We start from the raw sequence: 15908 nt of genomic DNA on the forward strand, positions 1-15908 counted from the left end.
GCGCGCCTATGAGTTCTGGATTAGCACAATTCCCTAATATATACATATTTATAAAAGTAAATGTTTGCTCGTCGTTCATTCTCTAGTCACAAACCTATCATCTCTTGCAGACACACCTGATGTTCTAGGAGAAGTTGTCTATGGTCAATTGATAATGAGTGGCGGCATCATTGTACATCCTCCTGACATCTCCTTTCATCTCTCACAGACTTACCTGAGACCACAGAAGAAGTTTTCTAAGTTCGACTCATAGTGAGTGGCAGCTTTGTCATTCATACGCTAGCTACTTCATATTATCTCTTGCGGAATCACCTGGTCCCCATGAGAATTTGTCTACGGTTCTCTGGTAGGGAATGGAAACCTTGTCGTTCATGCTCCAGCTACTTCCTATCATCTCTAGTAAACCTACCTAAGCCCCCAAGAGAAGTTGTCTATGGTCGACTGATAGTGAGTCGTGGCCTCGTCGTTCATGCTCCAGCCGCCTCCTATCATCTCTATCTGTCCACTGTTGATGAGGCTCCTGTAAATGTCCTTCATGGCATCGTCCTGCTCCTGCCACCACTTCCAGAAATATGCTGTTTCCACTTGGATGAAACTAAAAAAAAGGTAAAAAAAAAATTGTAGGAGCAGAAAATTTCATGCAATATAAATAAATGATTATGTGGAATAATATGAACCTAGTTTATTAACATTCCTTGCTGCTGTTATTAATATTTTTAAATTTATATTAAATTATACTTAAAATAATAATGCAGTTAAGAGTTAATCACCCTATGTTGGAAAATGATTATTATATTATATAAATTTTTTACCCATTTATGGGCTTTTAACGAGGCCTAAAACCATACTTGTATTAGTACACCAGCGCAATTTTTCACTTAAACACCTGGATATTTTTAGAAAATCTTACTAAAAACTTAAAAACAAACAGAAAATTTTTAAGGGTGTATTTAAGGAGTGTTAAGTAGATTAGATATGGGTTAAGGATTTATATTCAATTATATTTATTATTAATATTCTTAATTCTTTATAATATTAAAAGCTTTTTTTATTGACAATGTTTGATACAGGCGTACAAAAACATGTAATTGATGTAAAAAGGCTCTTGGTTGAACTGTATGTAGGTAAATGTACAATAAACATTGTGTATATTGTTGCGGGTCGAAATTTCCCACGGTTCTTTAAATCAAATTTTAGGACTTTACTGATGGGAATCTGGGCTAGCTTCTCTGTTCACTTGCCGCGCAGGTGGCATGCAGAATAGACTAATTATTTTGTAGTTTGTTCATTCATCAGTATGCCTTGCGCGCTGTCGCAACAGGCCGTGCTGTATGGCTGAAAACCTGGGTGGAGAGGGTAGCTTACTCAGCTGTCCTAGTTAATTGTTTTAGAAATTTGGGTTCAACTAACATGGATTATACTGGTAGGCGCTGCGGTTCGAGGGGATTTAAGCGGGAGTATGTGTGAGATCGAGGATCACTTTGGCGGAGGCTATGCCTCGCGTCAGTGGTAACGAGTATCTTAGATCGGAATGTAGTCAGGGTAGGCTCACTAGTCGGGATGCTGCCCGACTTGGTAGTGAGTTGGTAGAGTCCAAGTTTGAAAATGTAAAGTTCGTTCGGGTTTTTGAGAGCAGGAGAGGCCCCTATGTTAGTTTTAAAGTGATGGATCAAGAACAATTTTCTTCTTTAAACTATATTTTCATAGCTGTTATTATAACTTATGGTTTTAGATTTCTTAAGCTAACGCATTGGTAAAAATTAGGAAAGATTTGGTGAATTTCTTTCTCTCTGTTGTATGATTATTCAGTAGTTAATTATGTGAGTCATTACTGAAAGATAGTTGTGAATTTTAATTGTAATTTTAATCACATCCTGTAGAGACTACCTGTTCCTTGAGACTGATTTGACTCATTAGAAGTTTAAAATTAAATGTAAATTTTATAAATTAGTGTTGTTAATTTTAAAAATCTCCTTTAATTCATCTCTCACCAGACGTCCCGAACAGAATGACATGCCTATTCTTTTCGATCGTAGTAATAAATTTTTTTTTATCAAGCTACTGTACGAATAAACTTCTTGCAAGCCTAAGCAAGTATTTCCTCTTTGTTACAGTTTTCCCCATATGAAGATAAAGTCTACTTAATGTAGTGTACGATTGGTTGATTTATTTTGTTTAGTTAATTTTATTTATTTTTTTAACTTTTTACTGAAACAGACAATTTGCTAATAGTCATTGATGACAGTTACAATATATAAATATATAAATATTTTAATTGAATGGATAGTCTGCTACCTGAAATAAATGTATTTTTTTTATTCTTGCTGAAAAATTAAAATATTACTATGAAGCATTGTATGTACAATAATTACATTAATGTATTCACATTTATAATGCAAGAAATATATCGATTAATCAATGAGAAATCGATAGTTTGTATTCACTATCGGCAAACTAGTATATTTTTCTTTTTGTTGACATTGATCATCCTTAGGCGGTTTCAAATATTATAGGCAGTAGGCCCCGCTATCAGTTGTAAAACTACTTGTCCCGGTTGCCGATGCCAGGGCACAGCACTTGGTGGCGGCATATCAGTTCACAAGCGTGCTCTTGTAGGAAGGGCGTTATCAGGGAGAGCAGTGGAAGATGGCGACTTTCACGGGCGATGCACTTTTTTGGATGTTATTTTTTTTAAGTAAAAGAGAAGTGAGGTGTACAGTTTGAGAAGTGAATGTGTACTGAAGATTACAATTTAGCAGTACCAAGGAGTTAAGTATGTTACTAATGATAGCAAAGTAATACGATGATCATGTACTCAGATGGATACGAATATAGTTTTATATAAATCTTTTGGTTTCTTTTCCATTTTTTAATTGGTACATTTTTTCTTGTTATTTTTTGTGTCATTGTGACAACTTTGTGCCAAACTTGTTTTTAATTTTTAGTTTTGTACATAAATATAGTAAGAAATTATAATTGATATATTTTTTATCTATTTATATGAATTAATCCCAAGGTTAATGATATGTTATCGAAAAATAACTAGACAACTTTTATTTGGAAGATGTAGTTATTTATTTTTGGATTCTATGAAACTTTGTACACTTGATTATGCCTTATGTTTTGGAGGGAAAATCTTTTGGTTAAATTAGAGTTCGTAACTCTATGGAGGTATGTAGTCACTCTGCAGAAAATTTGCAAACAATTACATTGTATACATCTATAAATTATAAATATAAAAAAAATATTCCAATATAATGAGGTACAAATGTCAGATAACATGATAATTATTACCTAATATTTGTATGCTAAAAGACACACAACATATAATTTATTTCACAGGCCATGAATAGATTTGGTGCTGGGGTATTTGGAGCTAATTTAATATCAAATTTGGTGACCTGAATTTAAATATTGCATTAGTTTTAGCCTAAGAGATCAAATTTCTAAGGTATAAAATTTTAGTGAAATGTAAGTTTTATGTTATTGTTACGAACGAGAGAGACCGCAGACCGCGACGTCAGGTTTGGAGTTGGCTGGTGGCCATGCCAGGCAACTGGTGCCATGCACATAATCACGTGGGCGCCACTGACGTACCGTAAGGCATGCCATGCTACCCCCCTTCGCTACCACGCATTGTCCTGCCTGGGCGCCGTTATCTATAGCTGAGCGGCCTTGGGAATTCCTTGGTCCGTGGCGTGAGACGCGACGCTATTCTCGACGCTTCGGTCGTCGGCGCGGGATGACGCGACTGGCCCCAACTGCACTCGTCAGTTCTATAAGGGCACCAGAGACAAACTTAAGCAAGGACGCCGGCCTCCGCGGGAGTTTTGGGAGCAACGGTGAGTGGCGAGAGTGCCGCGAGTGCGGCGAGAGTTCGGCGGCAGAGTCCCACGACGGAGTTCCGCGGTGAGTTCGGTGACAGGTTTTTGGCGACAGAGTTCCGCGAAGAGTGCGGGCCTATGAGGGGTGCGGACTGCGGAACTTGACATACACTGAGTGACTTGAGAATAAACATTTTTAAGTACGAGTAAGTGGTGATTAGGCATTTTTAAGTAAGATTATTTATTAGTGATATATATTAGTAACTAGATGGCGCACCCGTTACTCTGTACCGAATACATAACGGTTTGCTACTAATGAATGGAATATTACACATTCAGATACTGCAGTAAAGTATAGATGATGCACGGTTATATGTTGCAGTGGGATACAACGTTTTTTGTATAGAAAATTTTGGGAAATAAAGAATTGCCGAGCAATTTTATCGCATGGTGTAAATATGGGGGGGGGGGGGGTGTTAATTAAAAATAACGGCTGGGTTACGGGGGGGGGGGGGGATGATAACTAACAGAAAGCGTTTTCTATCAACACAAAGAAAAAATTGTACTTGTCAAAAAAAACTATTTAACTGTCTTAAACTTTCCACTTTCAGACTTCATATGAATACAGAAACAGTTCTCTTCACCTTGCAGTACGGATGCAGAAAGTGAATTGAAAAAAAAATAGAATTTGCTACAGCTCTACTCATGCGATGTTTGTTTGCACTCTTGGACGCGTGAGGATCCGACCAATAGACCGGACACGTTAACCCGTCATTGGTCTTGCATGCATACGGGACATGCATACGGCGTGCAGAACTTCAGGAAAAACAACGCGATTTGTAAACCGCTCAAGACATCCGAGTTGGGGTCTGTTCACGAAAACCATTTGAGGGTTCGCTGTGGCCCGAAAAGTACTTTTAATTTTGGATCATTTTTTTAAACTGTATTTCTAGAACAGTTAAAATGGCTAAAACGCATGTTTTCAGAGTAATTTTTAGGCGTAAAACAACCAGTACAGATTATTAAAAGCACTTAAGGAACTTGCATTACACCTTTACCTTCATTTCTCGGCTATATAATGTTACGCTCACCGCTCAAATTTCACAGTTATCCTGTGACGACGGGAAGACTGCGCGCCAGTTCAGAGACTTGCGCTTAGAGGCGATACCGCGCTGGAAGCATCATCGAGCGTTGCGCTTATCATTCCGCCTCACTAACACACATACACCCCTGACGAGGCGGGTCCCCTTAACAATACGCTGAGTACGGATAGGTAGTTCTGTGTTCGTGTTTAGTCTTTAACTGCATTTTTTTATAAGAGTGAAAATGGTTAAAACCAATGTTTACAGTATAAAATTTTTTTTAGGCATAAAACACCCGGTACAGATTTGTAAAAAAAAAAAATTGCAAGATCTCTGTGATAGCAGTAGGTTTTTTTGGGTAATGGAAGGTGAGCTGTTCTACCACCTGGAATACAAAAATTCTATATATATATATATATTTTTTAATTTCACTTTCTGCGTCCGTACTGCAAGGTGAAGAGAACTGTTTCTTATTCATATGCTGTCTGAAAGTGGAAAGTTTAAGACAGTTAAATAGTTTTTTTTTTTTGGCAAGTACAATTTTTTTTCTTTGTGTTGATAGAAACCTCTTTCTGTTAGTAATAATTTTTTTTTCCCGTAACCCAGCCGTTATTTTTAATAACTCCCCCCCCCCTCCCCCCATATTTACACCATGCGATGAAATTGCTCGGCAATTCTTTATTTCCCAAAATTTTCTACATTAAAAAACGTAGTATCTCACTGCAACATATAACCGTGCATCATGTATACTTGACTGCAGTATCTGAATTTGTAAGATTCCATTCATTAGTAACATAGGAATTAAACCCGAAGAATAATAAAAATATCTTTGGAAATGCCGGGGATCGAACCCGGGGCCTTTCACATGCAAAGCGAACGCTCTACCACTGAGCTACATCCCCATGTGGTATTGATAAAACCAAACTTAGGTACACTTCCACACCCCTTAGGGCCGGAATATCGCTGTGTTAAAACACCAATGTATGGATTATTATTTTTATTATCCTTTCCGAATAATTTACATCTAACTTACGTCATTTTAGAATTATTTTTACCCCCCTTTAAATACGAATTTCGATAAATTAAAAAATATATATGTCTGTAAAGTCGGTTTACGGACGATAATTTTACGCGATAACGTCATAAGAAAACATTCATGAAAAATCGCATACTTTTTAATTTTCAAATATTATTTAAAGTTTTTTGCAAAATTTAATTTAAATATAATCATGAACAATGTGTTTAAAATCCCACCTTAACCTGTTTGATATTAAAGAAGATTTTCTCGCACGGTGGTTGGCCAGTTTTTGCACGCTCGGCTCAGGCGGAACGTGACAATTTTTCGTGCGTGCAGACGGCGTTCATCGATTTATAAGACGTTATCACGTCAAAAAAAATACAAAACGTAACTCTACATGCAAGTTGTTCTTTCTCAGTTTCTAACTTCTAGTTCTAATAAAATTGAAACCGTTCATTTTTCGTTTTAAAACTAAACTTACACTTTTCACTTCCTTAGGGGTGGTACAATCGTGGTTGTTAGTATTCGCATGTTTATTATTGCTAACCAATATATTTTATTATGTTTAACTAGCTGCAATCCCCGGCGTCGCCCGGGCTTAACATAGGGTGATATATTGTCCGCGAGTTAAAGCCAAATGGGTAGCGCCATATGACAGTGTGGTGGGCATAGGCAAAATGACACGCACTTTACTGTTCGTATGTCTAAGACATATGATTTTCTGTTTACCCGTGGCGATCGGTCGAAAGGTCCACTTGGTGTATTAACTTGCTTTTTGGTGTTATTTCGGTTATATCGCAATTCACCATATAATTTTGTCCCTACCAATGAGTCAACACCACAAATTTTTCAATCAACCAAACTAAAAACCAAAATTGAGATCTAAAGCAGGGTTTTACACTCTTACTCCAGCCAATTCCACGACACCATGTGAACAATTTTGCCTGTCAGATAATTAAAACTAATAAAATTTATATATATATATAATACTATCATATTATATATATATATATATATATATATCGCAGAGGCTACCGCCCCCTCGCCCCTCATGACTGTCCATCACATCATACATGCGCGTGCAATACTTAATACTTATTTGGCTACAACACTAATACTTACATTTTAAATATCGCGATATATTTTGAATTAAACGTCCGAATTGAATAATTCAAAAAGTTTTAGAAAGGTATTGAATTCGTCTTGAATATGCAGTAATTTATTTTGATAAGGATTAATACCAAGTTACACAATAAAGAGTTTTTGAAGCGACAGCATTTTAATTAATTAAAAAAATAAAAGAAAACACTAATTGTGAGATAACTACAATAGTAAGACATATGGTTACGTGATATTTTTGAAGACAATTATATGTTCTGCAAAGTGGCAGTACATTGTTTTGTTCTATAATCAATAGGTTTCACAGCGCACGCCGTGTAAGGATTTTTCGGGTCATTTTTTTACACCTTGGGTTACCTTATTAGACTTTTGGTAAGGATCCCTAATGTTATTTATAATATAATATAGCCTATAGCCTTCCTCGATAAATTTATTATCCAACACTGAAATAATTTTTCAAATCGGACCAGTGGTTCCTGAGATTAGCGCGTTCAAACAAACAAACAATCTCTTCAGCTTTATAATATTAGTATAGATTAGTAAAATTGTGTAATAAAAGTAATTGGGCTATCCCTTACGAACTCAGTTCTCCCCACATTATTATATTAAAATCGTAACATCATTTTAGGTTAAATCTGCAACGTGCGCTTCTGCATTCAGACGCCCGCCGGCTCCTCCCCTTCCCTCGTTCCCCTTAAAACCACCACCCGCCATCCCTTCTGACGTTCGCGTGACGTAGGCGCCTCCTTCCAGGCCTACTGAGTGCGACACTAGCGCCATCTGGATTTTTTATATATAGGGCTGTAATTATTTTGCTCGTTCTGTTCTGTTCCGGGAGCGATCGCCGTGAGGGGTGCTTCGGCGTCGCGCCGTGTTACGCATGGCTAGGTGATGTTCTCTGGTCGGTGTCTTACATTTTTATTTCTTGATAATTCTGTAGTTTGCCTTTTGCGTCATGTTTTTCTTGCCTCCTTGTGGCCTCATAACGTAATGTTTGCTGGACACCGAATTTGTTTCGTAATTTCCTGGTTTGCATCGCCAGTGTGTTTCACCTTGTGCATTTCTTTGAATTTGTTTTTTGCTTTCGACCCATTTTCCGTTGGGGCGTTTGTCGTTTTTCTCCGCCGCACCTCTCACGTCCGAACAGACAGCATTCTATCTGCAATTGCTTGATTTAAATAACATTAGCACATAACATTTGTATATTGGCTATTTGTATGCTCATGAGTACCTGTTTACGTAATTCTTTCTTTCGTAATTCTTGTTATGTGTTGCCCCTCTACATTCATATGGGGCTTGATTTAAAGAATAATAAAGTTGTGTATTTTTGTATTTCTGATATTTACGCTTATTTCTTTAGGGGTTACACAACACGTCTGGCACTCTGCCTGTCCCTTTACAAGGGTCATTGTTTATTTTTTGTTTCTAATTGTTAACGTCATTGAGGTAAAGTGAGGCGGATTTCCCCTTCCCCTTCACGATACTTCAAATTCTGCGCAACTCTGCTAGCAGAGTGTTTTGCTGTTGTGTTTACTGTTTCAGAGCCATGTCTTCGCCGGGGGTTGCCTGGTTATATAAGCTGCACAAGGAGGAACTCATCCAACATTGCGAAGAAAATCAATTAGAGGCTTCGGCGACGGACACCGTGGCGGTGCTTCGCGCGCGCCTCGCTCAGTTCGTGCGTGACTCGTGTGCAGCCATTCCTGAGCCCCGGACACGGCAGTCCCCTCCTGACGTGAGTCCACCCACGGGCGCTTCCTTTAATCAGAAGCTCTTCTTTGTAGCCTTAAAGCCGCTCCCTGTGTTGGGTGGAAGCTAGCCGCGTGCCGCTTTGGATTTTGTGATCGCCGCGGAGCGATTGTTTAAATTGAATTTGGTTCCTGCTGAGGCTTTCATGAAAGCCATACTGAGTAAGTGCACTGGCACTTACGTGCAACTTCTTACGCAGGCTATTTCACATGGCGACGATTTCGCGGCGTTTAAAAAACAGTTGGTTCACACGGTTTGCCCGCCCCGTGTTCTCGATGTGTGTAAACGAGAGCTGGTTTTTCGCTTTCAAAAGCCCAATGAATCTGTCACTCAGTTTGTAAATTCTGTTAGTGATTATGCCGATGCCTTGAGTTTGGGAATTCCTGAAGGGGAATTTGTGCAGTTGATCCTAGGTAATCTTGCGCCGGTGGTACTTCAGAACTGCGCTATGTTAACACCTCCATCTACCCTGAATGCCTTACGTGAGTGGGGCGGCGAGGTAGAAAGCCGAATCGCTGCGGCAAGCAAATACCGCTCTGAATTTCCCGAGTCTACGCTCGGCGCTGACTCTAAGTCGCCACCTTTCAGTAGAGAATATTTTCCCCCCAGGCATGTCGGCATGACTGACTGTCGGCATGCTACTTATGCGCGACCACCTGTCGGAAGTGCATGTTTCGGCGACGCCGCGCTTGTTTTCGAGGGACGCGCCCCAGTGAGTGACGTGTTACGTCATTCGTTCGACGAGCTGCTCCCGCATGTCGCCACGCGCGCCGTGGTGCGCGCTCATGTGAACGAGTCTCCCGGCGGGCCGGCCCGTCCGCGTGGCCGCCCGACCGGCGGTATCCATGCTTGTGTAAGCGAGCCGCCTGTCGCGCTTGCTAGCCCCCGCGGTGTGTCGAGCGGCGGGGTGCTTGCTCGTGTAAGCGAGCCGCCCCTTGCCGCGACCTTGAACTTGGCCGTGAATAACGCAGCCGCGCTCCCCGCTAGGATTGATACTTGCGGCCGTGGCCGATGTGCTAATTGTTGTGTTTTCGGACACGTTACGGCCGAGTGTACTAGTTCTCGAGTTAATGCTGGCGATAGGCGGTGTTTCCGCTGTGGTCAGGCGGGCCATTACCGAGTCCAATGTCCGGGAAACCGGCATTGACGACACGCAGGAAGGGTCGTAGTAGTCGTGTTATGCGCAAATCCTTTCCTCAAGCGTTTTTGCATTTTCTTCCCTTGCTTGTACTGGGTAATTTTTACCCCGCCCTCGTCGATACAGGAGCCACTTGTTCGTGCATCAGTGAGGCATGTTTTGACAGTTTGCTTAGCCAGCATCGTCATTTGAAGCGTTTCGTTGTCGATGAGCCTGATGTAATCATTTCCGTGGCCAATGGCGACATCGTGCGCGCCCGTCGCTCGGTGATTTTACATTTTAAGGTTCACAGATTTTCTTGGAGTTGGAAGTTTATTGTGGTTTCTGGACTTGCGTCTAATTTTGTTTTGGGTCTCGATTTCCTTAGTAACACGCGTTGCGTGTTGGATTTGCATAGACACGAGTTTTCTTTTGGTTTTGCATCATCTATAAAAATTCAGCTGCGGCACGAAAGACGCGTGCCCATTGTCATGTCCTGTAAGGAACTGATGAGTCACGAATCCGATCAGGCTATCGCTGACTTAGTAAGCGAGTTTCCGGATGTGATAACCCGCAAGATTGGCAGGTGTGATGTACTGCCTTATCGATTCTATGTGAGGGATGAGGTACCCGTTCGCAGCAGATATATAAAGGTGTCACCCCCGAAACTTCAGTTCATGAGAGAAATTATTCAAAAATTGTTGGCTGCCGATGTTATTACCACGTCTACATCCGATTTCAGTACCCCAACCTTCTTGGTACCCAAGGACAGTACGGAATGGCGTTTAGTTCACAATTTCCAGGAATTGAATCAGAAGATTATTGATGACAGATGGCCATTACCTACAGTGGCGTCAGTTTTGGCAGCCAGGCCTTGAGCCGCGTGCTTGATCACGTGTTAAGTGATTTCAAATTTCGTTTTGTTTTCAACTACATCGACGACATTATTGTATACAGCAATTCTTTTGAGGAGCACCTTGACCACCTTAGGGAGGTCTTCCTTCGCCTTCGTGCTGCCAAACTACGGTCAATCCTAAGAAAATTTCCCTTGGCCAAAAGTTCGTGAAGTTCCTGGGCTATGTTATTTCCGAGGGCTCCTTGCTCATGGACCCGGATAAGGTTGCCCCCATTGTCGCCTTCCCCAGACCTAAGAATATCAAGGGTGTGCAACGTTTTTTGGGCATGCTTGGGTATTATTCCCGCTTCATCAAGAATTTTGCTGCCCTTTGTGCCCCCTTAAATGCCCTTCGTAAAAGGGACGTTCCTTTTGTTTGGGGCCCGGAACAGGAAAAGGCGTTCGTTACCTTGAAGTCTCAATTGGGCTCTCCTTCTGTTCTGGTCCTGCCTGATTTCAGCAAGCATTTTGCCCTGTTTGTTGATGCCTCGTCCATTGCTCTAGGAGCTGTTCTCGGACACCTGGAAGAGGGCAAACTCCGGCCAATAGCCTTCGCCAGCCGCTCGTTACTGGAGTCTGAACGAAAATTGGGTACTTACGAGAAGGAGGCTCTTGCCTGCCTGTTCGGCTTGGAAAAGTTCGAATGTTATCTTGACTGTAGGGAATTCGATCTTTTTACAGATAATCAGGCTTTGAGCTGGCTCTGTAACCATCCTCAACAACTGGGCAAGCTGGGACGTTGGATACTTCGTCTTTCTCGTTTTAACTTTGTCATCCATCATGTTCGAGGAGCCGACAATGTAGTGGCCGACACGCTTTCGTGGATGTTTTGTCCCGAGGAGTTTTTGGTGAAAGAGAACGAGTCACCTAGTCCCGATGAACTCCTATGTGTGTGCAAGGTTTTCCCGGAGTCCTACCTTAATGTTCATGAGTGTCAGCTTGACGACATCGTTTGTCAGAAAATCCGTAAGGACTTGCGAGACAATAAAGTGGTCCCATTTGTGGAGGAACAGGGTCTTATTTATTTTACGGGCAGCTCGGGTCGAGCTCGTAAGGCAGTTGTGCCATTAATATTAAGGCCATTGGTACTTAAATACTACCATTCGTCCCTGATTGGAGGCCATCTTGGTATGGATAAAACCTTCTGCCGTATTTCTGCGCATTTATACTGGCCGGATCTTCGCAACGACGTTCGTACCTTTGTCAGATCCTGTCATGATTGCCAGATTTCGAAGCCACCCCAAAACACTAGGGTGGGCCTGTACTGTGCAGACCCACCAGTGGCACCCTGGCATGTTGTCCATCTTGATATCTTTGGACCATTGACGCACTCGTGTAAGGGTAATAAGGGTAATTTGCTTGTCTTGGTCGATATTTTCACTAAATTTGTCATACTTCTACCTCTAAAAAACATGAAAGCAGTTTCATTGTCAAAGCCCTTCGGGAACAAGTGTGGAAGCTCTTTGGAGCCCCTGCCATGCTCGTGTCTGATAATGCCAGATACTTCCAGTCAAACATCTACAAGGATACGTGCTTTGAACGGGCAATTAAACCCATCTATAGTTCGGCATATTTCCCTCAGGGCAACCAGTCAGAGCGTGTCAACAAGGTGCTCAAGGGGGTTCTCACTTCCTTTTATCGTTCAGATCAGACACTTTGGGATTCTGATCTGGACTAAATTAACATGGGTCTTAACTCTGCAGTGCACTCCGCCACGGGTTTTCCTCCTTCCATTCTTTTTTTGGGCCGTGAGCTCACTCACCCTGAATCTCTGGGGACTGCTGTCTCTAAGCTCCGCCCTAACTGAGGCTGACCTCGAGAAAATTCTTGATCTTGTTCCTTGTAATCTCCAGAAGGCCCGCCACATTGTCGAGACGCAGTACAACAAAACTAGGCAGCCCCATGGTTTTAAGGTTGGCGATATTGTTCTGGTGCGTTCATATGTTCTCCCTTCTTAAGCGGCACAGATCAATGTTAAGTTGCTTCCCCCATATGAGGGCCCGTTCACTATTGTGCGTTTTTTGGGCAGTAATACTGTACTTCTCCAGGATTGTAAGAAAAAATCCAGGTATAAAAAGTGCCATGTAAGCCAGCTTAAAGTTTATGTGTCTTAACATGTAAGTTGTTTTGTTAGTAAGTTTTTAGCAGGTCTTCTCTCCCATTGTATTTTTATTGATTTTACCTGCTTGTCAAATATGAATTCATCTGGAGCTGTTTGCTCTGGCCTAGCCTCATTGTCAAAATTTTCCCATAGAAGTTTGGAATTATTTTCTAGGGATAGTTTAAGACTTGTATTTTAACTGCAATATCCATATTCTGATTTATTATTTATGTCCTAATAATCTTTGAATAAGTGTTTACAGTATGCAACTAGTATGGCAGCCCAGCTCTATAAAAAGGTTGTTGACTGAGTGGGGTGCTATTTTTTTTACATTGTATTTTATGTTTTTTTTTGTATATTTATTCCCTACTAAATTATGTGAATCTTTCCAGTGCACTGGAAAGTAAGTTGTGTGATTGGGAAGGTATCTTTTTAGTATTTGTGGGTGGCGCAGTGTGTTGTATGTTTTTCTTTGCAATTTCCTCTCCGCCACTCCATTACCCTGTTGCTTGCGAGCCGTTTTCGCCGCTCTTCTTCAGTCATCACCCAGCGAAGAGAGGAGACGTCCACTCTTCACTGCCTGCATCACGCTCTTCTGGCGGCTCCTGATTCCTACGTGTTATGGACGTAAGCCTCGACAGTGACTGCGCCATCTCTTCTCGTCGGTGTGCCCGCCGCTCCTGCTGGTTGTCTCCTACGAGGTGGGCCCTCTCGTAGTGATAGAGACTTCCGTGTACTGTTTGCGCAGCCCCTGCCTAGCCCAGAGATTCGTCGAGGAGTGACACCTGCTGTGGCGCGCTTCGTCGGAGTGTTTGTGATGTGGCAGCATGCTGGCGCCCCTCTTCGAGCGCCGCTGCGAGCCGCCTCCCCTCCGTACACTGCTGCGCCCGGCGGTGGTGCCCTGTGAGACTTGCAGTTTCGGACTGGATCGGAAGCTGTGATACCTACCTGCTCTTATTCTCCGATACCGCCGCCCCCCCCCCCTTCTCAGTCGCCTGCCACCAGCTCTTGTGGTGTTTTGGGGGCGGGCGCTTGCGCTGTGTCGTGTGGCGGCTTCAACATGGATTGTGCTTTAGATACTTCTTCCTACTTATCGCCGTTCCGCGCTGCTGGGGTGCTCCAGGCGCTGCAGTCCTGTTCGGGGCTTCCCCCGTCTGCGGAAAGGACTTGGTGCGCGCGAGCCATCTGTACTCCAGCTGCCTACTGACGTCGCTGAGTTTTCACTCTACTTCGAAGCAACCACATACAAGATACTCTACTCGTCGCTCCTCGTATCGTCGCCTTCATCTGCTTCATCGTCCTGCGGAAGGCTTCGCCAGGGGGCGGGAATTTGCAACGTGCGCTTCTGCATTCAGACGCCCGCCGGCTCCTCCCCTTCCCTCGTTCCCCTTAAATCCCCCACCCGCCATCCCTTCTGACGTCCGCGTGACGTAGGCGCCTCCTTCCAGGCCTACTGAGTGCGACACTAGCGCCATCTGGATTTTTTATATATAGGGCTGTAATTACTTTGCTCGTTCTGTTCTGTTCCGGGAGCGATCGCCGTGAGGGGTGCTTCGGCGTCGCGCCGTGTTACGCATGGCTAGGTGATGTTCTCTGGTCGGTGTCTTACATTTTTATTTCTTGATAATTCTGTAGTTTGCCTTTTGCGTCATGTTTTTCTTGCCTCCTTGTGGCCTCATAACGTAATGTTTGCTGGACACCGAATTTGTTTCGTAATTTCCTGGTTTGCATCGCCAGTGTGTTTCACCTTGTGCATTTCTTTGAATTTGTTTTTTGCTTTCGACCCATTTTCCGTTGGGGCGTTTGTCGTTTTTCTCCGCCGCACCTCTCACGTCCGAACAGACAGCATTCTATCTGCAATTGCTTGATTTAAATAACATTAGCACATAACATTTGTATATTGGCTATTTGTATGCTCATGAGTACCTGTTTACGTAATTCTTTCTTTCGTAATTCTTGTTATGTGTTGCCCCTCTACATTCATATGGGGCTTGATTTAAAGAATAATAAAGTTGTGTATTTTTGTATTTCTGATATTTACGCTTATTTCTTTAGGGGTTACACAACACGTCTGGCACTCTGCCTGTCCCTTTACAAGGGTCATTGTTTATTTTTTGTTTCTAATTGTTAACGTCATTGAGGTAAAGTGAGGCGGATTTCCCCTTCCCCTTCACGATACTTCAAATCCATGAATAAAATCTAAAAGTTAAACATGAAATTCTTATTATTAACTTACACAAACATTATTATATTATACAAATATCATTACATTACACAAATTTATTTATATACTGATATTATATATAAATATAGTTCTCAGTCATCGATGAAACCAACTAGTCACTCAACAATTTCTAAGCTTCTTTTTGTGAAATTCTTGAATATATCTTGGAACAGTCACTTTTTAAACTCCAGCAATAATCTTCCATCATGTGCGTATCCCATCTTCCTTGATAGTGGCCCTTCATAATTTTAATTTCTTGATGAAATCTTTCAACTTGCTTCTCACTATTTTCTCCTACATTTTTAGGAAAAAGGTCTAGGATAACTGTGTAAAACGTACATTTTAATACTCATGTTGCATTCAAGGGATTTGAAATTTTTAAGCATATCGGTTACCAGGTCAACATGCTTGCCTACTTTTCGTTGGCCCAGAAAATTTCATAAAACTGCAACAAATGAAGTCCAGGATTTTTGCTCAGTCTCATTCATGGAATTTACAAAGGCTTGGTCCTTAATGGATTTTCTTGTTTCTGGGCCGTTAATAATTCCTTCATTCATTTTTTCCTTACTTAATTGAGGCATTCCCTCCCCCTATAAATGCTAAGCATGATTCGTACATATCAAGAGCCTTTACAAACTGCTTCATAAAGCCCAGATAGATATGCAGTGGAGGAAAGATGATTTTCTCTCGTTAAACTAAGGGATTGTTAATAACGTTTTTTTCTCCAACGACCATGTCTTCTCTCTTAGGCCACTATTTTCTAACCCAGTGGTTTGTTT

At 41.8% G+C, this 15908-nt stretch overlaps 1 protein-coding gene and 1 non-coding gene across 3 annotated transcripts in view; both read right to left on the minus strand.

Moving 5' to 3' along the window:
• The window catches only part of LOC134537335 (lysosomal alpha-mannosidase-like), a 107378-nt gene that overhangs the window by 70889 nt on the left and 20581 nt on the right, over window positions 1-15908 (minus strand). Inside the window, exon 4 of one of the 2 annotated variants that reach the window (XM_063377663.1) lies at window positions 410-595. The exons of the other annotated variant lie outside the window; for it this stretch is intronic. Coding sequence (XP_063233733.1) covers window positions 410-595 — 186 coding nt within the window. The remainder of the gene's footprint in view (window positions 1-409; window positions 596-15908) is intronic. 2 annotated transcript variants of the gene reach the window in all.
• Window positions 5737-5808, minus strand: Trnaa-ugc (transfer RNA alanine (anticodon UGC)). Its single transcript has one exon. It is a non-coding gene; the product is annotated as a tRNA-Ala (tRNA).

Source organism: Bacillus rossius, chromosome 1, assembly GCF_032445375.1.
Source record: "Bacillus rossius redtenbacheri isolate Brsri chromosome 1, Brsri_v3, whole genome shotgun sequence".
Taxonomy (NCBI): Eukaryota; Metazoa; Arthropoda; class Insecta; order Phasmatodea; family Bacillidae; genus Bacillus; species Bacillus rossius.